This window comes from Sorex fumeus, unplaced genomic scaffold (genome assembly GCF_029834395.1).
Source record: "Sorex fumeus unplaced genomic scaffold, SorFum_2.1 ptg000098l, whole genome shotgun sequence".
NCBI lineage: Eukaryota > Metazoa > Chordata > Mammalia > Eulipotyphla > Soricidae > Sorex > Sorex fumeus.
The window spans coordinates 2,716,754-2,743,289 of NW_026606155.1; the positions used below are offsets into that span (position 1 = coordinate 2,716,754).

At 49.2% G+C, this 26,536-nt stretch overlaps 1 protein-coding gene across 2 annotated transcripts in view; it reads right to left on the bottom strand.

Annotated features, from left to right (window-relative positions):
• Nucleotides 1-4,442: 4,442 nt before the first annotated feature.
• Nucleotides 4,443-26,536, bottom strand: part of GOLGA5 (golgin A5) — a 39,452-nt gene continuing 17,358 nt past the window's right edge. For both annotated transcript variants that reach the window (XM_056133516.1, XM_056133517.1), the window contains exons 7-13: nt 22,798-22,968; nt 18,545-18,673; nt 14,356-14,454; nt 9,629-9,854; nt 8,685-8,790; nt 5,759-5,822; nt 4,443-4,895 (exon numbers count right to left, since the gene is read on the bottom strand). In XM_056133516.1, coding sequence (XP_055989491.1) covers nt 4,815-4,895; nt 5,759-5,822; nt 8,685-8,790; nt 9,629-9,854; nt 14,356-14,454; nt 18,545-18,673; nt 22,798-22,968 — 876 coding nt within the window. In that variant the 3' untranslated portion in view covers nt 4,443-4,814. The remainder of the gene's footprint in view (nt 4,896-5,758; nt 5,823-8,684; nt 8,791-9,628; nt 9,855-14,355; nt 14,455-18,544; nt 18,674-22,797; nt 22,969-26,536) is intronic.

The window sequence follows — 26,536 nt, forward strand, 5'->3', positions numbered from 1 at the left end:
AGGGACTTGGATGGGTCTCAGGGCATATTGGCTTATCTGTCGGATGATAGGATTGGACACGGGGCGTTTCTCTCAGAGCCAGCTCATTCGAGAGCACGTTTGGGTCATCACGGGAGCATCATCTACTTCTGCTTCCGGCTCATTGTTCCGGAAGTTGCTTCTGGGTTAGCATGCAGGTCTGTGTGGTCTCTGTGTGTTGCTACCACGGTGCACCGTGGCCGGGACTGAAAGGTGTAGAAGGCCAGGGTACAACCCATTCACCACATCTTCAGAGACTTGCAGAATAGATTTTGGATTTAGGCGTGGCTTTCTAAGCAAGGGAATGTGACGACAGAGGGCTACATCATTGATTTTTCTCAGTATAGGAACCTCATACTAGATGATGCAGGAAAGTCCCTCAGAAACAAAGTCAAAGAAATAAAGAGTGCGTTTGTAATCAAAACCGTCTACCTCCCAACGTTGGGTTTATCATGTTTGCTGCAGAAAGGAAGACCATGTCTCAGTAGGGGAGTGGGGAGTGAGGGCTCTGGAATTATGGAAAGTGGGAGGGACAGACACGCATCAGTTCAGTTCTGATGGAGCACATTAAAGGCCCTCCCGTTGATCGTCGGTTTGCTTGAGCGTGCCCAGTAACGTCTCCATTGGAGACTTTGTTGTTACTGTGTCTGGCATATCGAATACGTCATGGGGAGCTTGCCAGGCTCTACCGTGCGGGCGAGATACTCTCGGTAGCTTGCCGGGCTGTCCGAGAGGGGCAGAGGAATCGAACTCGGGTCGGCCATTTGGCTGCGTGCAAGGCAAATGCCCTACCGCTGTGCTATCGCTCCAGCCCATGTTTGGATATGTCAGTCGTTAGTCACTGAGAAGAATTATGAGATTCAAGTTGTCATTGGTAAGAGGTCAGCAATTGCGCAGAATGGAGCAAGGCTCCTGGGTGGGGTCTATGGCGTCTAATAATTTTTATGCTCGTGTGCGTGTGAGTGTAACTTTCATGCTCACACAGTGGCCTTGCCAATGTTTGGAGTATTTGGTGCTGATGGGAATTTGGTTCGTATTTCAGCAAAGGTGCATGATTATTGTCAGGGTAGTTTTCCTCTCTCCATGACCCGCTTTGAAATCAATATCACTCAGTGGATATTTAAATACTCTCAAGTCCAAGTGTTCTTTTTACTTCCTTGTGGATGTTATTGTGGTTCTTCCCAGCTCTTCCAACTCCATTAGAGATAAGGAGCTGGAGGGTTGGAGAGGTGTCGGGACTTGCCGGGCACTGCAGCTGGTAAAGTCAATAGGACAGTGGCAGCACCCAGTTTAATTTCTCCTCCGCTGTCACGCAAGAGTCCTAGTTCTGAAAGATGCTTTCTGGGCACGGCCACTGAATACCTCCCCGCCTCGCACCCACCTGGTCTCTAAAGATACACTTGCGATGAGATAGATAATCAAGTCCAGAGTCTCCCTGGGGTGATAAAGAGATGATTCACTTCTGCCAAGTAAGTAGAATAAGGGAACTCCTATGTGCTGTGGGTGCTCATAAACCTTGAACCGTGGTTTCAGGCAACATGGGCTTACTCTCTCTTGGTCAGGGGGTCAGAAGTAGGAGGTGGGCTTTACTCTTAGATGCCAGGGGATTGGCAGGGCTGTGTTCCTATGAGGAGACTCCTGCTTGCGAGGAAACACCCTGCAGACACTTTTCCTGGTCTTTCCAATTTCTAGAGACAGTCTACTTTCTTTTTATTTTCTTTCTTCTTCTTCTTGGGTCCACCCGGCGATGCACGGGGTCACTCGTGGCTCATGCACTCAGGAATTACTCCTGGTGGTGCTCAGGGGACTATATGGGATGCTGGAAATCAAACCCAGGTTGGCCATGTGCAAGGCAAATGCCCTACCTGCTGTGCTATTGCTCCAGCCCCGGACAGGTACATTTTTTATGTTTGGTTGTTACAGTTTGAGTCTCCTGCTGTTTTGTTGACGCTATGGTTTGCGTGGGCAGCTCTGCTACCCTCTCCATCATCCCTACACCCGGGGCCCTTGATCCCGAGCCCTCCCCCCCGCATCATTCCTGACAACTCTTCTTCTTTCTCCCTCAATTTCTTTCCTCTCCTGCCCTTCTCCTTCATATACTCTTGGGTCAAGGGTGATCTAGGTACCCCCTGGGAGAGAGACATTTTATTTATTGGCTTTTTGGGTCATACCCAGGGATGCTCAGGGTTTACTCCTGGCTCTGCACTCAGGAATCCCTCCTGGCGGTGCTTAGGGATCGAACCCTGATTTGCCACGTGCAAAGCAAGCGCTCTCCTCACTATACTATCACTCAGCCCCTCGAATGGGACATTTGGAAAAAATAAAAAAATTCATTTTCCAAAGGACAGCTCTAAGTCTGGTAGCTCGGCATGGATGGGAGGTGTGTAAATATGTGTACCACACACACACACACAAACACACAGTTTTAAAATGACCCATGCATGTGTACTGCCCCCCCCACACACACTGTTCTAAAATGATCCGTGCATGTTTGTGCCAAACACACACACAGTTTTAAAATGACACATGCATGTGTACCACACACACACACACACACACACACACACACACACACACACAGAGTTCTAAAATGATCCGTGCATGTGTGAGCCAAACACACACACACAGTTTTAAAATAACCCATGCTTGTGTACCACATACACACACACACACACACACACACACACACTGTTCTAAAATGATCCGTGCATGTGTGAGCCAAACACACACACACACACACACACACACAAACACACACAGAGTTCGAAAATGCCCCATGGCCTAAGAGAGCCCCCAGCTGTCACAAAGCTCTTCCCCTTGGGAGAAGGTTCGAAACTTTGATGTTATCTGAGGACAAGTGAACGGGGAGCACCTTTAAGCCTCTCCCAGTTAGTGGCCGTTTAAATACTGAAACCAAAACTTAATGAAAGATTTAAGTCTTTCATTAAGGCAGAAAAATAATCTCGGAAACACTTTGTCAAACGATTTCTAAATCCAAGATTGAGGAGACTGAACAGGAGGTTCAGACACGCCGACAGGAGGACGTGCAGGAACGGGAAGGCCGACAGCAAGGCCCTGACGAAGCCTGAGCTGTTTTCCACTTTCAGGCTGGAACCTGGTTTAAATCATTTTCCAGCAGTCTTTCCAAATGGGGGGGGTGGGGGGAGGAGAGGGTTTCATGGACATGGAAGGGGGGATGAAAGGCTCACTCGTGTCTGGGGCAGCCCTGGTCTTGCCACTCACCCTGGAAAGGCTCACCTGACGCCCTGCTCTGGAGAGATCCCACAGGGCCGCTCTGCCCCACGGTCCCCACAAATCTGCTCCTTCAAACCAAGCTGAGGGTCCCACTAAGATGACCCTGAATGGAACACCGCCAATTTCCTGCGCCCCACATTTTGGAAACGTTCATCGGTCAACTACCATCACGGAAGGGGAATCATTAAGGAACCGACACTTGGCACAAGAGTTGTGGCTTGTGGCGGAGTACGTGGTGTGCAGTGCTGGACGTGTGTGTGTGCGCGTGTGCGCACGCACGCACGCGCGAGCGCAGAGAGAGGCAGCGGGGTGGGGGGTTAGGGAACGGCAGCCACGCATGGACGCTGCAGACCTTGCCAATAGAACAATGAGACCCCCGCCCACAGCTGCCAGAGTAAGATCTGAGGTGTCGAGGAAGCAGGATGTTGCACCGGAAAATGCCTTTTTTTAATATGCGTTGTTGCTGCATCAGAGTATTTTCAAAATGCAAAGCTGGTAAAACAGATTGGAATAAAAACGCTCAGTGGGAGCCAGGGCTGAGCTGAGCGCACCCGAGGGCAGGGCTGGAGGAGGGAGAGGGGGGTCAGATGGCGAAGGGAGGCCCTGAGGGAGGGGACGCAGACAGGGACACTGAGGCAGAGCGGGCGCCTTCAGGTAGGGTTTGGCACTGGGTCTGCTCTGCTCGCTGTGGGTTACAGAAAGGGCCTGTTGGATGAGGAGGACTCATGATCACCCTCATCGGCAGTTACAAATACCAGTGGTACCAGGTAATAGAAGACACTGTATGTATATGCGTGTGTGTGTGAGAGAGGAAGGGAGGGAGGTAGGGAGGGAGATAGAGCGAGAGCGAGAGAGAGAGAGAGAGAGAGAGAGAGAGATAAGAGAGGGAGATAGGGAGAGAGGGAGAGAGAAGGAAAGAGAGAGAGGGTGAGGGAGAGAGAGAGGAGGAAGAGGGAGAGAGGGAAAGAGAGAGTAGGCTATAGGAATATGGAAGTACGTACTTTCCAATTTTGCTGTAAACCTCAAACTTCAGAAATAAAATCTGTTAAAAAAAAACCGATTCTTTTTATTTACATATTTATAAAAAAGACATAAAATCAAGAGTTTAACAGGTAAAAACCAGATCCAAATTTGCCAAGTTAAATACATAAAAACAGGAAAGCAGGCTGAATTATCAAAAGGAAAACATTTTATTTATATCACTACAATTAGTTTCCCTGATTCTAACCCAGAACGGTGCCACCCAGAACACTGTACAGGGGACCGACCCCAGCAATCACGGTGTGGACATACGTCCCTGTGACCGCTGCCCCCAGGCAGGGCACAGCCTGCGGCCAGTCCATCTGCTTCAGAAACTCTGACCAACGGAAGGGAATTACATTAGTGTAGGTAGCAAAGTGCTTGTACAATAACTTAAAAAGTGAAGAGCGGGCAGCACTGAGGCCCCGGGGCCCCTCTCCCCGGCCCTTCCGCAGACGCCATGTCTGAAACCTGGACAACCTCTTCCCCATCATGGAGATGACGATTCGCATCACTGGCCATCACTGGCCGCCGGGCTGGTCATGGTGCATTTCCGGTGTGTAAGTCAACAGGACAATCATGACCCAGAGGTGGAGTAAGGCCTGCAGACAGACACACAATCGCTGCATTAGCCTGGAGGCCACCCCCACCAGAGGCCCGCTGACCACGCGCTTTGCACTTCCGACCCCCGGCACTGCCTGGGCCCAAAGTGAACAAGGGGCCGGGGGGAGGGGGTAACTGAGGGTCCAAGCAGGACCAGGGACCCACGGCTGACCCATCAGCCCAGCTAGCAAGGACTGATGGGAGGGCCCCTGGATGGGGCTTGTACAGTCCCATAAATAGACTGAATTCAGTAAAATAACTAGGTATTCTGGTATTCTACTTTATCACTTAAAGGGGCTGAGTGTACTTAGCTGTTAAAATGCAGTGACATCTATTTTTCCTGGCAGGAAGAGGCCTTGAGCAATATTTACTTTAGGTGAAATGAATTGTCTACCATTTACATGCACATTTTGAAAGAAAAAAAAAACAATGATAAAGGATAGACAAGTCTCGTTCAAAACGAAGTGCTGAGGGGCTAGCGCGATGGCACAGCACGTAGGGTGTTTGCCTTGCATGCAGCCGACCCGGGTTCGATTCCCAGCATCCCATATGGTCCCCTGAGCACCGGCAGGGGTAATTCCTGAGTGCAGAGCCAGCAGGAACCCCTGTGCATCCCTGGGTGTGACCCCAAAAGCAAAATAAAGAAATGATTTAAAAAAAAAATGAAGTGCTGAGCTTGAGACAGAAAACTCAGCAGTTGCTGGGGCCGGAGTGCCAACTTGGGAGGGGGGGGTCTGGGTCCCCCCACACTCGCCCTGGTGGCGCTGAGAGCCCCGAGGAGTTGCTTCTCGTGAAAGAAGCAAACCAGAGAGGGAGGACGAGCAGCTGGGATGGACTAGCCGACCGCCAGGAGCCCACTTACCATGTAGATGATTATGAAGACCCTCGCAATGGGGTATCTTCGGAGAAAAATCCCCAGACGAATGCTGTGCGGTGGGGGGGGGGGGGGGGTTGAAAGAGGAGGACAGTTACTCTCAAACGAACTGCCTAAACGAACTGCCTGCCCACTGGGACACCTAACGACACTTCAGAATTCACCAGAACCAGGAAGATTTTTCTAGCAGTGTATGATGCGGTGATTAGACTTGAACTAAAAACCAAGCGACGGCATGCTGGCAAATACTCGTTGTGTTCTGGCTACGAGCTTCCGCACACGCTGTTTCTCTCCACTCTGTGCCAAACGCAGGAGGCAAGCTTGGTGCCTCGCCAAATCATTTTTCTTTGCGGAACTAAAAAAAGTTATCACGGAGCAGCGTGGACACACGAACGGGACAGGAAAATAAACAAACAGACGAAATGTTGGCTTTGGCACTGATCTGCAAAGATTAAGTCCAAGATTTTTTTTTTCTTTTTTAAAGCCGGGTGGGGCCAGAGTGACAGGACAGTGGACAGGGCACTTGCCTTGCACAAGGCTGACCCGGGTTCGATCCCTGGCACCCCATAGGATTTCCTGAGCCCTGACAGGAGTGATCCCTGAGTGCAGAGCCAGGAGTAAGTCATAAGCTTCGCCGATTTGTGTCCCAAATACCAGATCAAATCAAATCAAATCTGGAAGGTTCCGTTAGGCCACCTGGCTCTATAAAGACTCGATAAACACAAAGTCTCCGAGTGGGACTGCTGTCCTGACCTAATGCCTTGATCCTCTGCAACTCAGTCCCTCCTCCCACCCTCCTCAGCTGCACCCAGGGAGAGGCCCACCGGCAGCCCCCTCTTCCCCTGCCTCCACATAGCCCTTGCGCTTCCTAAGGTTTCTAAAAATTATGCCTGTTAACTAAACAGTTAAATAAATGTGCTGTACACTTTGGAGAAGATGTGATGCGAGATGCATGCTAAAAGTAGACTATAGACCGAACACGATGGCCACTCAATACCTCTATTGCAAACCACAACACCCTCAAGGAAAGAGTGAGCAAAAGGGAATGCCCTGCCACAGAGGCGGGCGTGGGGGATGGGGTGAGGGGTGGGAGGGCTACTGGGATCCATGGTGGTGGAGAATGGGCACCGGTGGAGGGATGGGTACTCGATCATTGTATGATTGAAACCCAAGCACGAAAGTTTGTAAGTCTACAACTGTACCTCATGGTGTTTCACTAATAAAAAAAAAATAAATAAATTTTTAAAAAAGAAGATGACCCCTAAGCCTATGGCTTCAGGAATTTTTATGAACTCACTCCCCTTATTTGAATACAACACTTCTCTTCTCACACAAAAAGGCAAGGGCACATTATACACAAAGCCACAACTAACTGCTGCTCACACACGCTAAAGGGCGAGCGCTTGGGGGGTTTTTTGGGCAGAAGTTCCTCCAGGCTCTCTAAGCAATTCAAACAGGGGCTGTCGCGGCACCATAGCAGGTGGGGTGCTTGCCATGCACATAGCCTACCTAGGTTTAGTCCCCGGCATTCCCTATGGTCCCTTGATTCCTGCCAGGAATAATTCCTGAGTACAGAGCCAGGAGTAACCCCTAAGCACTGTTGGGTATGCTCCAACCCCGCAATCAAAAGAAAAAAAACAAAAACCCAAAATAAAAAAAATCCCCTATTTTTAGGGTCTAGGATGTGGGCCGATGGCAGAGCACATCCGTACACATGAGCTCCTATGTTGATGAATGTGCACACGTGTGGCCTCCAGTCCACGGGGCGAGAACCCAGCCATGCGTCCCACCACAGAGCCACACCCCAGCTCCGCAGCCCCGAAGGACAGGGCAGACGTCGGACTGAACAGACTTATTCAGGCCCGAGGAGAGAACTCCTCGCAGACACAGGACCCAAGGTCTGTTTCCGACCACTTCCTTACCCTCTGCGCACTGGAGCCCCAGTGCTCCGGAGTCTCAGAAGGAGCCCCGGCAAAGAAAAAGTTCATTAAAAAAATATAGAGAGAAGAGGGCTGGGAGATGCTCACGGACTGGAGTCCACAGCTTGCCTGTGGGGGACCTAGGTCTGACCTGCATGGCCAGGTCGCTAGACCATGTGCACGCGTGTGTGCAGACACACACACACACACACACACACAGGCACTCACACAAGCATGCCTGCGCACACACACACGCACACACATACACACACGCACAAACACATGCACACACACAAGCATGCCTGCGCGCACACACACACGCACATAAACACGTGTACACGCACATATGCACACACACACACAGGCGTATATAAAATATGAACTGAGTGCTGTTCATTTATCCATTATAGCATGTTAAATTCTAATCAGATGATAAATTAATGGGATAAAACGTTCATTGCATTTATTTTGGGTGCTGGGGAACAGAGTTAGGACTTCATACAAAGAAAACCACGTGCTCTACTAATGACCTGTATCATGGGCCCAGGATGACATATTTACACGGATGCAGTTGTGTGCAATAGAGGCTTTCTCTATATTTTTGTTTTTGGGGTTTTGTTGTTTTTTTTGGGGGGGGGTGGACAGGAAGGGGGGTCTTCTCAGCTGTGCTCAGGGTTTACTCCTGGTGCCGCCTCAGGGATTACTCCAGGTGGGGGCTAGGGGACCCTACTGGGTGCCGGGGATTGAACCCGGTTAGTTGTGTGCAAGGCAAATGCCTTTACCTGCTGTAATGACCCCTCTCAGTAATATTTAAGGAGAGCCTTTTAAATTGAGTTCATATTCTTAAGAAATGGTCAGTTGACCATCCAGTAAAACACAGGTAGGCCTCCAGAAATCACTGCACAACACTGAGATACTGTGAAAGAAATCGAGCATCAGCCTGAAGATACTGGGCAATGTCCCAGGCCCGGTCGGTCACCGCTCCTGTCACTCACCTGAACTGGTCAATGGAGCTGGCCGCCCTGCGGACCTTCCCGTACATTCCTGCCAGGTTACTCTCTGTGTCATTAAAAAGCACGGGCATGTTCCGCAGGCGTGTGCCTGTTTGAAAGAAAAATACGGCAAATTCAAGCAGATCCCAAAACCAGCTTCCTAAGAAAGTCACATCTGAATAGACATTCCATGTAAGACACCCCCACAGCCAACTTTCAGAACATTGCACTCCAGGCCCGAGAGAGAGCACAGCAGGTAAGGCACCTGCCTGGCACGCGGCCGGCCTGGGTTCAATCCCCAGCACCCCACAGGGTCCCCCAAGCACCGCCAAGAGTGATCCCTGAGTGCAGTCAGGAGCGAGCCCTGAGCACCTCTGGGTGTGGCTCAAAAACCAGAATCCAAACAAAACCACCACCACCACAAAACTATCTTGCTGCACTAGAAGAAAAAAAAAAAACTCATGAAAAATTGTTAATTAAAGCAAATATTGTCTTTCAAAATATGCCTTCCACTACTGCCCAAAGGCGTTCCCATCCTCCCATTTTCACCTCTAACACGCTGTTCAGAGTCTTAAATATTTAATATGATTTTTTGTTTTGGCTGGTGGGCTTTAGGGACCACATGGGGTGCCGAGGACCAAACCCACGTCAGCCATGTGCAAAACCAGCATCCTCCCTGCCATACGGTCACTCCAGCCCCTTAACATGACTCCTGCCCCCCTGGTCCCCTTCTCCCAGATCCCTTCCTGGTGAGGGGTCCTGCGGGGCCCACCGACCAGGTTCTGGTCACATCACGGGTGCCCCAGGCTGGGCAGCGGAGAAGCGGGTGCTGCACTGGTGGAAACTTCTCCCCACTCCGTAAAAAGGTCGCTTTCCAAAACCCTCAGCACCGAGCACAGCTGGAAACGCGGCCCGCGAGCTGTCCTGGGAGCCCCTCCTGGCATTACCGTCTCCGCCGTCGAGCCCCGGCATGCTGATGGCAGACCCGTTGCTGCCGCCGCCCGGCGCGGCCTTCATCTGCTGCTCCAGGCGCTCCAGCTGGTAGACCAGCGAGTTCTTCTCGGTGCTGAGGCTCTCCAGCATGGTCTGCTTCTGGATGAGCGTCTCCGTCAGCTGGTGGAGGCGATTCTCCAACTCGGCCTGGCTGCTGTTGCTTAGAGACTTGTTGGTGAGCTGAAAGGGCAGAGGGTCACGAGTCACATGGCAGACACCCCACGATTCGATCCCCACGGGTGAGAACCGGGGCGTTTAACTCAGTCCTTGGAGAAGGTTTCCAAACTCCAGCCGTGGGTCACGAAACCAACCCGAGGAGCCCCAGCCGGCAAACAGCAGAAGTGGATGTTATCCGAGCACACGGTCTGGGGAGGCCCGGGTGTAGGTTCTGGCAAACTTCCCTTTTGTTTTGGATGTGTTAAATGAGTGTGACTCTGGACATGTGCCACAAACTGGCTTCCTGTGGCACCAACCGTGAAAAATATTTGAAAGTGCCGGCCCACAGGACGCCGTCCAAACTTCTCGCCCTCAATTCAAAATCCTTCCCAATCTGCCCTGCTCTTCCCTGAATCCAGCTCGCCCGCCTGTGTCTGTGGCTCTTTGCTGTTTCAGCTCTGGAGAAGCCCGAGTTCTCTGGAGCACGGACTTCCCTCCTTCTCTCCCCTTGCATCCTTCTACGTGAATTCCATCCAGTGAAATCTAAACAGACTTAAGGCCCCCACAGCCCTTACAATCCAGCAGCTGTTAGCACAGTGCCTGCCTTGCTGTTCCCCCGACTCAGACTCCGGACAATCGGCTGCGCCTTCTCCGCACTCTCTGTTCGCTGAGTGAGGGAAACGCGCCCGTGGCTGACGGCTCTCACCAGTATTCACAGAAAAACTCCCTAGCCGGGACAGGCTGACGGTTGGTTGTTCATGTCTGTTGGTTTGGGGGCCACCCCCAGCTTACTCCTGGCTCTGCGCTCAGGAATCACTCCTGGCGGTGCTTGGGGGACCCTATGGGATACTGGGAATCGAACCCGGGTCGGCTGTGTGCTTCACCTTACTTCTATTCGCTCTCTGCTACCACCATTTCCCTCCTCCCCATTCTTATCGGTCCCTCCACCCCCCCAAACCCCACCTGAGCCGAGAATCTCCCTGTAGTCCTTTCTACTCGAGCCCTTGCTGACCTCAGATCCCCACTGCGGGACTGGGAGATAGTACAGTGGTTAGCACATGCCAGGCACAGGCCTGACCCAGGTCACATTCCTGGAAACACACGGTCCACTGCGCATTGCCAGGTGTGTGGTGCTAAGTCCTGACATCGCTTGGGGCGGCCTGGGTACCCAGACTACACGGCCAGCAGCACCACCCCCTGGGCCCTTCACCCCAGGCTTCCCACTGGGCTGGCCGTGGTCACTCGGCAGCTCTGTTCAGTGGGACTAACCCTGACTCCTCAGGGAAATGGCCAGTGGGCTCCAAAGGTAGGAATCACCGCCTGCGTGCAGTCTGGAAAAGAGAGTGAAGTTTACAGCCCCAGCTCTGCCACTTTAAGCTACAACCGTCTGCCCAGTCTCAGCCTCAGTTTCCCTGCTCCTGGGATGGTGGCAAATGGAAAAAAAAAAAAACAAAACACTGAACACAGGACAGATGGAAAGAAGCTCCCTTTCCCCGAAATCCCTTTCAGCACTCCCACAATCTGGTGCCGGGTTGGCCCATAGCAAACCATCACCTGGAATCTCAGTGAACAGAGAAGCAACGGATCTGCATGAAAGCAGAAATGCTAGTTTTTACAAAGGGACAAAACATAGCCCCTGGGGGGCTGGAGCGATAGCACAGTGGGGAGGGCATTTGCCTTGCATGCGGTCAACCCGGTTCTATTCCCAGCATCCCATAGGGTCCTCCAGGCACCGCCAGGAGTGATTCCTGAGTGCATGAGCCAGAAGTAACCCCTGTGCATCACCGGTTGTGACCCCAAAAGTGAAAATAAATCAAACATAGCCCCTGGAGCCCCGTGTTTCTCAACCTTTGCCCGCTATGTTTCCTTCCTGGGACCCCTCTCCTATGGGCTGGTCCCCTAGTCTGTGCCATGATGCCCTGTGTATGTGATTTTCATGCATGCCCTGCCATGGAATATCCCGGGGGCCCACAGAGTGTCACACAGCCCCCGCTGAGAAGCACTGGGGCTGATTAACTTACTCCCTACTTTGGCACGTGTGAGCTGAGGGGAAATGCACTGGGGCCCAGATCTCAGGTAGTGAGCTGACAAACGCGCAACTGGTTAATCGATGTGCAGTTCACAGTAGAGACGGTTTCCATCACGCCCATACAACACAGGGTGCCCTCTGCGTTGCTTGGGGAACCAGTATTGAGTCTTGCCTATACTTCCATTTCTGATTAATGGAAGTGACACATTACGATAAAAATAAAAAGAATGCTCCAAGCGATTCCTTGTATTATCAGTGCCTTTTTACTGCTGAGAAGTCTGCAACTTGTTTACCCATTTAGGTGCTGCTGAGTTATTTTGACTACTTCCAACTGTGATACATACGAGCCATCCGGATGATGTGGCTTCACCTGTACTGAGCTAGAAGGTTAGTAAGATGGACAGCAACCTGTCAGTCTTACTGAACAGTACCACACCTCTGCTATTGAATTGCCATCCATTCTAGCGAGTGTATTAGTAATGCAGCTTGTGGGTCTGAATTTGCATCCCTCTGAAGGCTGAGATTTTGAGCATCTATTCAGGTGCTTGTTTGGTCACTCTTACCAATATTTATACACAGTATTTAAATGCTTTACACATCTGGAAACTCAAGTTATGCGTTCCATTGGTGAGACCCTGGGTTTGATCCCCTGCCCCTAAAAAATGCATGTTAGTGGTGCATCTTCATTTAATTATCAAGGCTCCTTATCTTGGTTACAGGGCCTTGTAAATGTTTCCCCGGCCTGTGGTTAGTCTCATTTCATTTTCTTGATTAGAGTCTTGTGATAAAATGTTAACTTTGACCAAATCCAATCCATCATAATTTTCATCCATGGCTAAGTGTTTTTTTGTGTCCTTCCCGACGGCTCAAAGGGCAGGGCAGAGACTCTGGTGCTGAGCCCAGGGTTTGGTCCCCAGCACAGCAGGGTGGTCTCCCAGAGCACTGGCCAGGAGCAAAGGCCCCAAAGCAAGCAAACAGGCAAAATTAAAACGCAAAACATTTTCAACTGTCACAAATCACAAATCATCCTGTTATTCGTCGATTGCCTCGAGCAGGCCCCAGTAACATCTCTTTCACCCTAGCCCTGAGATTATATTCAAGGCTCTTTAGGAGAATGAGACCCATGATTGTTACTGGTATTTGGCATATTTGGTATTCCACGGAGAGTTTGCCAGACTCTGCCCTGTGGGATTTTCAACTGTGGGTTACTAGAAAGCTTGAAACTTAAAAAACAAAAATGATTTGCTTTTCATGTTCAAAGGAAGTCAATGATTGTTGAGTCCATTACTTAAGACAATCTGCTAACTGCGAAAGAACGAGCTCTTTCCAAGAGGAAGGACTACCTGATTCTAGGGGTTAACACAAGAAAGTGTGGGTGAATGGGGTGGTGGGCACCTATTATTTTCCTTTAGTTTTTATATTTCCTTGTAATTTCCACAATTTTGTATTTCCTTGTAATTCCTTTTCAGAATTACAAGGTCTCGGCAGGCCATGCGTGTGGCTCAGTGGTAAGGCACTTCCCCTCCATAGGGAGGCCTCGGGTTTGATTCCCAGCACCACCTAGTTCTCCAAGTAACGCAGAGAACACCGCTGGAGCACCAAGCTGGGAGAAGCCCCCAGGCACAGTGGGGTGTGGCCCCAAGCCAAAAAAAAAAAAGCCAACCAGAAAAAAGATCTTAGGCACTTTATAAAGACAGGCATGTATGTATGTTGTGCGTGGAGGAGCAAAACTGCTAGCGCTCAGGTGACCACATGTGGTGCCGGGAATAAAGACAGGATGCCACGTCAGCTGCATGCAAGGCAAACACATTAGCTGCACTGCCTCTCCGGCCGATGCAAGACAAGACAAAGCCCTGAACTCTCTCTCTGGGCCAAGACAGATTTTTTAAAAATAAGTTTTTCTCTCTTGGAGCGGCAGGGAATGAACCCAGGGTCTCACAGGTGCCAGTACGAGTCGAAAACTGAGTCACATCCTGACTCTAAAAGATAGACATCTTGAAAGAAGATCTATCATCAGGGACGGCAGTGACAGGAGAGCAAGCAGTAGGGCACCTGCCTTGCAAACGGTCAACCGGGGTTCGATCCTGGCATTCCACATGGACCCGAGCACTGTCAGGAGTGACTCCTGAGTGCAGAGCTTGAAATAATGAGCACCACTGGGTGTCCTCCCAAAAAAGATTTAGGAAGGAGAAACAAGAAATTGGCAAGTAGCATAACTACCATGAGAATCAGAAGGTAGAGAACTTGGGAGGAATTCACATCCCTTTTCATCATTCTGTCTCTAAGATACCTCTATAAGCGAGCTACAGACCGACATAGCACTGGGTGGAAATTCTGTATCAGGCTGACATCACTTACCGCTCTATTGGAACAACAGATCTCAGATATACAGAAGAGGGAAAAGTCATGGCTGTTCCCTTAAAAAAAAAAAAACCAAACCAAAAAACCTATATATCCAGATATCGCGTTTTACAAATTATGGTTGCTAAGTCATACCTGATTCCTGAGCTTCTGAATTTCCTCTTCTCGATCTTTAATTCTGCTTTGTAACGTGTTCTTTGTTCGATACAGGTCTTCTTCTACGTAGCGGAATTCCTACAGTGAAGCAGAAACACACAACAGCTAAATCGCGAGTCCATCCCCAGTGCCTTAGGCAGTGTTGACGCATAGCAGATCGTCAATATTTGCTGAACACATACTGAAGGAAGAGATGAACAGTCTTGAAGAGGTGTGACGGAAAGTCACCAATTCAGCACATACAACTTTCCACACACAAGCTTTATGTGGTCATGTTCTTAGTTTTCCTGAGTAGAAATAGAGAAATGACAACTGGATCATCTGATTAAGTGTATAACCTAAAACTCTGAATTTTGGGGGGAGTGGGGGAGTGCTGGGCCACATCCTGAGATGCTACAGTGCTCTTCCAGGTTCTGGGCTCAGGGGTTGCTCCTGGTAGTGCTCAGGGTACCATATGCAGTGGCAGTCACTGAATGAGGTTGGCTTGCATGTGAAGAAAGCACCCTGTTTTCAAAATAACCTGTAACACTCTACAGTAAGACGAGTTACAGTTATTGCACATCAGGCATGCAGGGATGTCTCACTGTGGGCATGCAGAGATGTGGCTCTGAGGACATGCAGGGATATCTCACTGTGGGCATGCAGGGATGTCGCTCTGAGGGCATGCACTGAGGTCTCAATGCGCATTTAATGATGCTGAGCATCTTTTTTGTGTACCTTTGGCATCAGGCTGGGAGCTACGTGAGGTAGTAAATGTGACATAGCATCAAAGTGTCACATCAACTTTAGACATGAAGCTGAACCTGCTTGTTTCACAGACTGCAAAGAATGAGACGCTGGGTTGGAGAGATGACAGTACAGGGTGAAGGCTCTTGCTCTGCGTTCTGTGTGTCTTGGTTTGAACCCCCAGAACCACATATGGTCCCCTGGGCACCACCAGAGTTTACTCCTGGCAGAGCCAGGAAACCCGAGTACCACTACGCACAGCCCAAATCTCCTCCCACGCCTCGAAAAAAGGGGAAAAAAAATGAAATAAGGAAAAAGTCGGGGGGAAATTAGGGTGGGAGAATCACATGGATTGTAAGATGGATTGCCTGATTTCTTTTAAGTTCAAGGCTAACATAAAAATTTAAGATGGAAATGACCTGAATTGGTAAGGAGTACTAAGGGGCTGTTTAGTCCTAGACTAAGCCCTTTACATCTGATTCTGGCGGAAGAGCCTGCAGATACGTTCAGTTGCACTTTCCTCATTACTCCCAGATTTTTTTTTTCCAAAAGGACACTGGAAGTGGATGTGGTTAAGACCATCTGCCATAATAAAATGAGAATGATCTCATTAGCCAACAAGAACATTACATTTTTTTTATTTTAAAATATGAGAGGTCCTTCAATAAATTAAATGCAATGTCCAGAAGGACAGCTAATCCTATAACTGCATTATCTAGCAGAGCTTAAATGTAGCCTGCAGGTTTTGCTACTCAGTGAATTTTGCTCTCACTACAGAGAACAACTTATGTGATTTCAAAATTAAAATGAGTCATTTCTCCGAGAATAAAATAAATTTTAGAAGTCATAAATACTAACTGAGAAAATACAGGGGCTACAGAGATAGTACAGCGGGTAAGGTACTTGCTTTGGACAGGGTGGCTGACCCAAGTTCAATCCCGAGTATCCCTTATGGCCCCTCAACCAACACTGATTTCCTGAGTGCAGAACCAGAGTGACCCCTGACCATTGCCAGGTATGGTCCCAAAGCCAAAAACTTAAAAAAAAATATTTAAAGAATTACGGCCAGAGGCACCACAGACCTAATTTGGAACCCAGCAGCTTCTGGCAGAAATGTGAACGGACTATGCATTAAGCTATGGCGCCGTGCCCGTTCCCCCTGCCCCGCTGGGAGGGAAAGGGTGTCTGTCTCTTCCGCCTTTTTCCCCCCCAGTGGCATGGTGGCTACCGCCTCAGAGCTTAATGGACAGCCAGGTATGAACTGGCGGTGACAGGGTAACTGTGGCCTCATGGGATGGGGAGTGGAACTGGCACGTCCTTCTTGCCCCACTGAGACCACGAGCTGCCCCCCACGAGCGTCTCTCCAGCATGGCCATGGCCCCAGAGGCACACAAACCAATCTCGGAACTACATGGCTTTTGACAGAAATCCTTCCAGATTTACTTAGTAAAATATCACTGTCACTGCCACCGTCCTCCCGTTGTTCATTGATTTGCTTGAGCGGGCCCAGTAATGTCTCCATTGTGACAATTGTTACTGTGTTTGGCATATCGAATACGTCACGGGTAGCTTGCCAGGCACTGCCGTGTAAATATCAGACATCATATGGTCTTCATAACCAGCAATAGAAAAAAAAATTATTTCACGATGCCTTTTCAGCAGGTTTGACTGTTGGGGGAAAATTCCAAATAATAATGGTATATCTTTTGTTGAAATGATGAGTGTGATCAAAATAAAGAGAAAGTGGAGATCATCTGCCTCACAGGCACAGGGAGGGGTGGGATGGGGGGTATATTGGGGTTCTTGGTGGTGGAGAATGTGCACTAGTGAAGGGATGGGTGTTTGGTCACTGTAAGACTGAGATTTAAACCTGAAAGCTTTGTAACTGAGATTCAATAAATAAATAAATAAAATTATGCCCAGAGAGATTGGATAGTGCATAGGGCGCTTGCCTTGCATGCGGCTGACCTGGATTCAATCTATGACACCCAGGATGGTCCCCAAACATGCTAGGAGTGAACCTTCACCACAGAACCAGGAGTTAGCCCAGAGCAACGCTGGGTGTGGCCCTTAAAAATACAAACCATTAAAGACTAAAAATAAGCAGGGCTGGAGAGAGAGTTGAGCAAATAAGGCGCCTGCCTTGTATGCAGCAGACCTGGGTCCAATCCTGGACACTGCATATGATCTGAGCTAGGAGTAAGCCCTGAGCACAACTGGGTGGAGCCCAAACATTAAAGAATAAGCAGAGAATGTCCTAAACGCTACTCACACCATAAGCGTGTTTTTCTCTGCTGTAGAATGAACAGTGATGATCTGAGAACTGACTACGATAATATGTACTGAGTCCTCTGATAATGCCGTCATTCAGTAAATTACACTGTTAGGAACATTACAGAATCTTGCTTCTAAAATGTAGCTCTAAGTATGTTTAACTATGTCCATAGTGACATGATGATGTAAGTTATTAATGTAAAGTAATTTGGTTTAGGTAGGAGACGTCTGCTGACAGTAAAATATACTTTCGAATATGGTTTGTCGGGGCTGGAGAGAAATTACAGTGGGTAGGGCGTTTGCCCTGCAAGTGGCCAACCTGGATTCAATCCCCAGCATCCCATCCAGTCCCCTGAGCACTGCCAGGAGCAACTTCTGAGTGCAGAGCCAGGAGTAAACCCTGAGCATTGTTGGATGTGACCCAAAAACGGAAAGGAGCAACAACAACTAAAAAAGAAAACCCACCTCAACAGGATTTGTATTTTTATCTCAAACAGAAGGAGTGAAATACGGTACTGATATTACATTTGCATTTCGATTAATATTGTTTGTTCCTTCTAAGAAATGTAAATGTAATGAAATATAAAAATCAGTTGGTGCTTTTCAAGCGTCCTACACAGATGAAACCTGACAAGGAGATGTGACAAATAAACAACAACAAAAAAAACCAAAATAGAAAAGTAGAAAGGATTCTGGATTCTGGGACAGAAATTGTGCGTTCCATCTCATTCTCTGATCAGCTGTGTAGCAAGTCTCTGAAAGGTAAGTCTCAACGCATTTTGTGCCTCTATTTCTCATGTTAAAAAAGAGCAGGCAACGAGGGGCCAGCGATACAGTGGAGTGAGCAGGGTGCTCACCCTGAATGCAGCTGACCCTGGTTCGGTCCCTGGCACTGCATATGGCTCCCTGAGCACCACCAGGAATGGCCCCTGAGCACAGAGACAGGAGTAAGCCCTGAGCACCAGCAGGTGTGGCCCCCAAAGAAAATTAAACACAGAAAAGCAAACAATGAGGAGTCACGGCAGGAGAATAAGGTGGGAGGGTCCCCAGCACAGCGATGCCCGAGAACCCCTGGGAGCGTCCATAAGCTGCTTTCCTGGGAAGCCTCCTCACGTGACCCCTCGGGGGCAAGGCTGACCCTGAGAACGAACTGCTCTAGAACACCCACCTGCTTCTGCCGGTCCAGCTCTGCCTCCAGCTCTTGTCTAGATGCTTTCTGCCCAGCGATTTGTTCTTGCAGATCTTGTAACTGTTCTCTGGCTGACTCGGCTTCATTAACCTGCTGGGCCTCCATATCCTGAAAAAGAAAAGAAAGGAAAAGGAAACTAAGAGGAAAAAGCCTGAGTGTGAAAACAGTAACTAATGGGCCAGTTCAGTGTTTACCAAGCAGCTTCATGGTGTTGCGCCATGAAGCGCCTAGCAGGCAAGACCTTGGTAAAGGGAGCAAGACAGCCCCAGCGAAACAAAGTGTAAATAAAGTCACACTCCATTACCTAGGAAAATGCTTAACAGAGCTCGGCAGGGGGTGGCAGCCCCACCCCCAGCTTGTGTTTATTGGAGAGCTATCAATTTTTTTTAAGATCAATTTTTAAAAAAACCACAGAGACAGACCATTAACATAACATACAGCATAGGGACAATAATACAGTGTTTCAAAGTTGTAAAGGGTAGATCTTCAAAGTTCTTCACTGTATCACTGTCATCCTGTTATTCATTGATTTCCTCGAGCAGGCCCTAGTAACGGCTCCTTCGTCCTAGCGCTGAGATTCTGGAAAGTGCCACATTCGAGGCTCTTTCAGGGACAGGAGAATGAGACCCATCATTGTTACTGGGTTTTGGCATATTGAATACACCACAGGGAGTTTGCCAGACTCTGCCGTGTGGGCAGGATACTTTTGGTAGCCTGCCGGGTTCTGCAGAGAAAGAACTAGAAAAACTTAACATTATGTATGGTGATGGATATTAATGCCATATTGGGGAGACCATTTCATAATCTATAAGTATCCAATCACATATTGTATACCTGAAAGCAGTATCTTCTGTCAAGTCAGTCAGACCTCAGGACCAGCATCACTGCCTGAGTCCCCTCAAACTGCAGCTCATAATTATTTTTGGGAGTGCATCAGTAACGAATAAATCATATGAATGCAGTTCTTTTCTCATATCACCGGAGGTTAACATACCTTTTTCTTGTATTACCTTTATTACTATCTTCCCCTATTTCTTAGCCTACCCTTTCCACGTGGTATCACTAGTCTCAGTTTTCAAATTCACAATCTACCCGCTTAGTTCCTGTGTTATCTGCCAGTGGCAAAGAGTGAACTCTAGGTTTCTATACTTGTCTTCTATGGAGAAAGAGTAACGCCACAGATCTAGCACTACATAAATTTAAAACTAGCATCAGGGGCTGGAGCAATAGCACAGCGGGTAGGGCATTTGCCTTGCACGCGGCCAACCTGGGTTCGATTCCCAGCATCCCATAGGGTCCCCTGAGCACCGCCAGGAGTAACTCCTGAGTGCAGAGCCAGGAGGAACCCCTGTGCATCGCCGGGTGTGACCCAAAAAGCAAAAAAATAAAAAAATAAAAAAATAAAATAAAACTGGCATCAGTTCTACTTCTCATCTGTAGGCATGCTATTTCATATTCATCTCTAGAAACTCTGGCCCTCCATATGCTGTCTGAAAGAATTGGCAGATCAATAATACTTCCAGACTGGTTATCACAGGGGAGTGCTGGCAACTCATACAATTTCGTAGACAGAGGAAACCGCAAGCATCGCAACTATTTCCCCTTACAACGCCATTTTCAAGGTCAGCAGAAGGTAGACTGATTTATCTTCATCCTCAATCTGAGAGAATCCTGTGGCCCCGTGAGAGGCGGCAGCACGCTCAGTGGCGAGCAACACGTTCCGGAGTTGGACAACGAGGGTCTAATCGTGTCTCTGCCACTTTCACTCGTCCCAGAGAGCTGACCTCCCTTCGTCCAGCTTAGCCCATATCTCAGGGCTAAGGTAGGGAGATCCAAAAATGCACGGTAAGTGCTTTGTGATGAGTCTGGCACTTAAGTGCCCAGGAAACAGCTATTATAAAACTAACCACGCTTCCATTTCACCCAGTGTAATGGAATCATCTTTATTACAGATTTCACGAGCTTCTTGAGGAAGGGTAGGAAAACGGCTCAGGGTCATCGATCATCAATAGGGAAGAAATTTTACAGGAAATGAGTCTAATTTTTCGTGATCTAGCCTAAAGACATGGAAGAGGCAGGATTCAGGGTTGATAATGGGCAAACTTCTGCACTGACTCAATTTCTAAGTTCACAGGACTGAATTCCCTGGAGCTCAAAATTATTTATAAAAATAAATCCTATTTTGGGGTCGGGGAGACATTATAGTGGGGAGGGTGCTTGCCTTGCATGCGGCTGACTAGAGTTTGATCCCTGGCCCATACGGTCCCCTGAGCACCACCAGATGTAATTCCTGAGTGCCAGGCCAGGGGTAATCCCTGGGCAGTGCCGGGTGTGGCCCCCAAAGTAAAAATAAACAAAAATTTCTATTTAAAAAAATATATTTCAGACCAGCAGCAGCTACTTTGGGGATGGGAACTTGGTGGTGAGGTGAAGAGGGTTGAGCCACATCCGGCAGTGGTCAGGGGAGGGCTCAGGCATATGTGGTGTTTGTATGAGCTCACATGCTCATATGCGGTGCTGGGGATCAAACCCGGGCCAGCTGTGTGCAAGGCCAGTGCCTGGTGGCTGTACTATCTCCTCGGTCCTAGCAGCTTCTCCTTCCTGAGAGGTGAGTCCAGGCCAGGCAGGACCTGTGGCCCTTTGAGCAGATGCTCTTTTCCTGACGAGGCCCTCCGCGGCTGGGCATCCCCCAGAAGTGGTGACTCCAGAAGGGGTTGTGAACATGGGGATGGGGGGTGTGGGGGAGGGTCAAACAATATCTTTAATACTTGTTTTAAAAGAAATTCCTTTAGATTATCAGTAACTGACGTGTACACATCTTTTTACTTACCTATGCAGCGGTAATTCATCTCATTCCTACTTTGTACAACCTGGCAGGCTACCGAATGTAACCTGCCCACACGGCAGAGTCTGGCAAACTCCCCGTGGCGTACCCAATATGCCAAATACCAGTAACAATGATGGGTCTCATTCTCCTAACTCTGAAAGAGCGTTGAATATGGCACTTTTTACAATCTCAGGGCTAGGACGAAGGAGACGTTACTGGGGCCGGCGAGACAATGGATGACGAATAACGCAGTGGGTGTTGCGTAAATGTTTCTTAGATATAAGGGGCAGTGAATGGAGAAAGTGAGCAGCCCCGGGCAAGCCGGTACCTGAGTCTGGAGCCCCTCCTCACACACCTGCACGCACACACCTGCACACCTCCCTGTGCAGGATCCCGTGCAGTTGACAGCCACACACGGCGGAACAAATGCACAGATGAACACTCCCTGCAAAGAGTTCCTCTCACACTCAGAGACGTGATATTTCTCTGGAATATTATGTTAAGCTAAAAAACTCTGGGATATTTATGTTAAACCAAAAGGTTTAAGTGAAAAAAAAAGTGGCCCAGTTTTACTCTTAAGCATAGTAAATATAAATCATAAAAGATTATTATAGATTGGCATGAAACCATAAGGAAAAGACTCTTCCCGAGCCCACTGCAACATCAGAAAATGTTCCCTGTTCACAGAGACCAGATCTAACATCCTGACCACTTGGCAGTAGGTCCACCAAAAAAAAAAGAAAGAAAGAAAAAAAAAAAGGCTTTTGTCTTTTTCTGGTTTTGGCACACACCTGGCTGTGCTCAGTGCTAACTCCTGGCCCTGCACTCAGGGATCGCTCCTGGCAGGGTTCTGGGGACCATACATGCTGCCAGGGATGGCTGTGTGAAAGGCAAGTGCGCTCCCTACTGGACTACTGCCCTTCTCCGGCTTTTATTACTTCAAAGCCTAGTACATGCCAGACAGACAGTATAAGGGGTGCCTTCTTATGAACAAATGAAGCTTATTTCTTATGAGACACCTACATCCCTTATCTAGGAGTTTCTTATAAGACACCAATGTCTCTTATTCCTGTACTTTATAGCGACCCGGCTGAGAAGAAAGCTGTGGCTTTAGGTTCACTTTAATACAGTGACCAATATTCCAGCAAAAGGAGCTGGAGTGGTAGCACAGCGGCCGACCCAGGTTCGATCCCCGGCATCCCATATGGTCCCCTAAGCACCGCCAGGAGTAATTCCTGAGTGCATGAGCCAGAAGTAACCCCTGAGCATCGCTGGATGTGACCCAAAAGAAAAAAAAAATTCCAGCAAAATTTTCACAAGTGTTTTCAGTAATATCTTCCCCTTGCAACTGGCTAAGAGGTTTAGTAAATGGTTGTCTGGGATACTGGACCACAGTAAATCTTACCTGTAACTCAGATCTCAGCTGATGGATCTGACCCATCAGCTTCTGTATTTCCTCCTTCTGCATCTCCTTCTCGTGTCGGAGTTCTTCGAGCTCCATGCTGCTGGCAGCACTGCCGTCCAAGCCTTCAAAGCCAGACCCCTCCTTCAGGCTGTTGATCAATTTTTCCTTAGACTATTTTTTGAGGGAGAAAAAATAACTATCTTTAGGTGAAGGGGAGATTAGCTTGTACATTGAACATCATCTACCTTATAGAAATAAAACTACCTTGGAAACGTTCCAACTGTATTTGCCAAAGTCCAGAGATTGTTAAATCCAAGGGGATAAAAATACAACAGGGCGTTAGGACGCAGCGTCCTTTGCACTTTGGTGTCAAACTGTGTGGCCGTCAAAGTGGCTGACAAGATTTTTCTCATACATTTTCCCATGCTCCCCACACAATCCAGTCGAAAAATATTTATGATGTGTCAACAACAGTTTGGTGTTCTACTAAATGTGCCAGGTCATACAGGTGTCTGTCACTCTAAACGTGCCCTCTGCCTTATAAAAACCCAAAGGGAAGTTCACGGTGCCCAGGGTACCCAGCAGAGGGCAATGAAACAAGCTGGAGCGTGAGAAGAAACCACTTCCGGGGGAGAGAAGCCTTCCCATGAAACACAGTGCTCATGCAAGCAGGCAGCCCTGAAAACAGCTCGCTCTTAAAAGATGCAGAGCAAACGGAGCCAAGTATGAAAGCCAAAACAAGGGCCCACAAAAACAGACTGTGAAGGCTGAGAACAGTTCCTCAGTAGAGCACAGAGAATGTGTGTACACAAATGTCCGTGTATTCATGTACACCCGTGTTCTCTCACTCACACCAACACCCAAGCTACTCTCAGCAGCGTTGGAGAGTCCATCAGGACCACTGCGTGGGGGATTCAGATGCCAGATCAACATGCCTGGAGCCTAAGGGAGGAGGGAAGTGGTGGAACCAGAAAGGCTGACCTGGCAGTAGGACAAACCATTTGTGTACAGAACTAGGTGTGGTGTGGAATGCAGCGCGAGTGATGGAATATGTGCACACCTAAAATGTGCAGAGCCTTGGGTTCAATCCCACAGAACCACGCGACTCCCCAGGTGCTGACGGGGTGGGGAGTGAGGAAGATTCTAACCGAGGTGCCCTGTTGTCTGTTTTTGTATAGCCCGCAAAAAGGGTTTTTACATGGTTAAAGGATTGCAAGAAGCCCAGACAGGTCAGAGACACATCCCAAAGGACTGGTGCGCCCACTTGCTTGCACCAGCTCAGGCCCCTGAGGCCTGCTGGGGTAGTTCTGTTGGCCTGAATCCTATCAGGCCTGCAGAGTGGGAGGCAGCACTGCTGGGAGCCACCCCCAATACCAACCCCAACCCCCACTTCCAACCACAGGCAGAAAAAACATTAACAAAACAAGTATATGACAAGATCAGATATGGTCCCTAAAACCTGAAGTATAACTGTGCGTGTCTTTTTTTTTTTGCTTTTTGGGTCACACCTGGCGATGCTCAGAGGTTACTCCTGGCTCTGCACTCAGCATTTACTCCCGGCAGTGCTCGGGGGACCAAATGGGATGCCAGGGGATTGAACCCAGGTCAATTGTGTGGCAAATGCCATCGCTCCAGCCCCATGTGCACATCTTAATAGGAAGTCTGCTTGCTAACTCCTACTATAGGGAACCACCCCTAGTGGAAGAGGGGAAGTGAGGTGAGTGGCTAGTTCACAAGTGCTGCCCTGGCCAGCAGGAAACGTGGCACCAGCAGTCCCCAGGCGGGGGGGGGGGGGGGGGGGGGGGGGGGGGAGGGGAGGGAACAGCTTAGAGCACAGGGCAGGCCTTGCCCGTGCGACATGCACGGTCCGTACTGGACACTGCCTTTGTAAAATGTGCTGTATGTGGGGCCGGGGTGACAGTACAGCAGGGAAGGTGTTTCCCCTGCATGCAGTAAACCCGGGTTCAATCCCAAGTGATTTCTGCGTGCAGAGCCAGGAGGAACTCCTAAGCACAGTTGGGTGTGGGCCCCACCCTCCAAAACTCGGCTACAATTTTATACCAATAATATGAAAAGACTTTCAACTCTTCCACTTAAATACAAATATTTGAAAGTCAATGTTCCTCCAACAAAAGCTGCATTTTTTGGTGGCAGAATTATGGGTGGGTCCTTTAAACAACTTCCTGTATTTTTCAATGTTTCTACCAACACCTTCACTTATACAATCAGTGTTTAAAATTACAGAACCTTCCCCCTATTCCCTCACGCAGCTGCCGGCCTTGCCTCGTGTCTGTGTTTTCATTTTTTCACCTCCCAGTTGCCTGCAGGGGCCTCCTAGACCTGCTCAGTCGTTGGCTCACAGAGCTCTCTGCCCGGGAAGAACAGGCCACACTGCAAACTGCCCCCTTTCTCGGTTCCCCTAGAAGTCGGGGCCTCTTCCTGGATGTCCTCTCCAGCCTCTGCCCACTTCCCTTCCCAGTGCCCTTCTTCTGTGGCTCCGTTTCACCAGCGTGTAAGTGCGGGTGCTCAGGAAGACGGGGTCTTAGACCCCAGCCGGGCTTTGTACCCATTTCCCACCTGGCCAACTCCAAGTGGCTGAGGCCATCTGCGAGTTTCCGGCCTACATTTCTTTCTTGGAGCTTCGATGTCAGTTTCACGTTGTGTCACTCCTGCAAGCTCCCCGGGACTTTTTATCATCCCCACCAAGCCTCGCTGGTTGCTGCTGCTGCTGCCTTCCTTTCTGGAGTTCCAGGAAATCGCACACAGCACACGGAATTCTCTTCGCCTTCCTGCCCTCTTCCTCCAGTTCAATCCCCAACTCTCCTCGAGGACTTCCCCACACTTCTCTTAGCTGTCCTCTTGGCCACCCTACTGCCACACTGACTCACACCAGATTCTCCTTCCTGTCGTTTGTGATCATCAACTCCTGGCCGTCGGTGGCTCACTGCCAATGCAGTCCACAATTTACTGAGCACCTACTAGAGCCAGGCTCTGTGCTGGAGACAGAAGGAAAAACGAGAGAGATCCAGACAGCTCCTGACTTCACCTGCACTGGAATCTGATCAGGCCGCTCATGTTCTCTAGCATCGAGACGATAAAATCACAACCTCTCTGCGTGGTAAGCTAGCCTCCAGGGACGGCTTCCACCCACTAGTGAGTTTTACCTCCCATCTCGGAACCTCTTATCCAGCGCAGGAAACTGGCAGCAGTCCTGTGAATGCGCCCTGTTCCCTTGGATCCCTGTGCTCCTGCCAGACTGTCCTACCCATGGATGGATGGACGGCTGGACGCAGGGGCCTCGGGGACAGCCTGCCGACTCCACCTCCAGCTCCCTCTTTCTGCAGTATCTCCCATGGCCCCATGGCTTCTCTCAGACCCTCTCCTCTGGAATGTCAGAATCAGGGACTCTTCTCCTAGGCCTCGCGGCACTAGTAACTTCATTTTATCAATTATTCTAGCTTTTTTTTTTCTTTTTCTTTTTGGATCACACCTGGCGATGCACTCAGGAATCACTCCTGGCGGTGCTCAGGGGACCATATAGGATGCTGGGAATTGAACCTGGGTTGGCTGCGTGCAAGGCAAACGCCTTACCCGCTGTGCTATTGCTCCAGCCCCTTATTCTTGCTTCTTTTCATTGAATTGAATGCCTCTTAAGAGGCCATATCTGGGGCTGGAGTGATAGCACAGTGGGTAGGGCATCTGCCTTGCACACGGTCGATCCGGATTTGATTCCGACCAT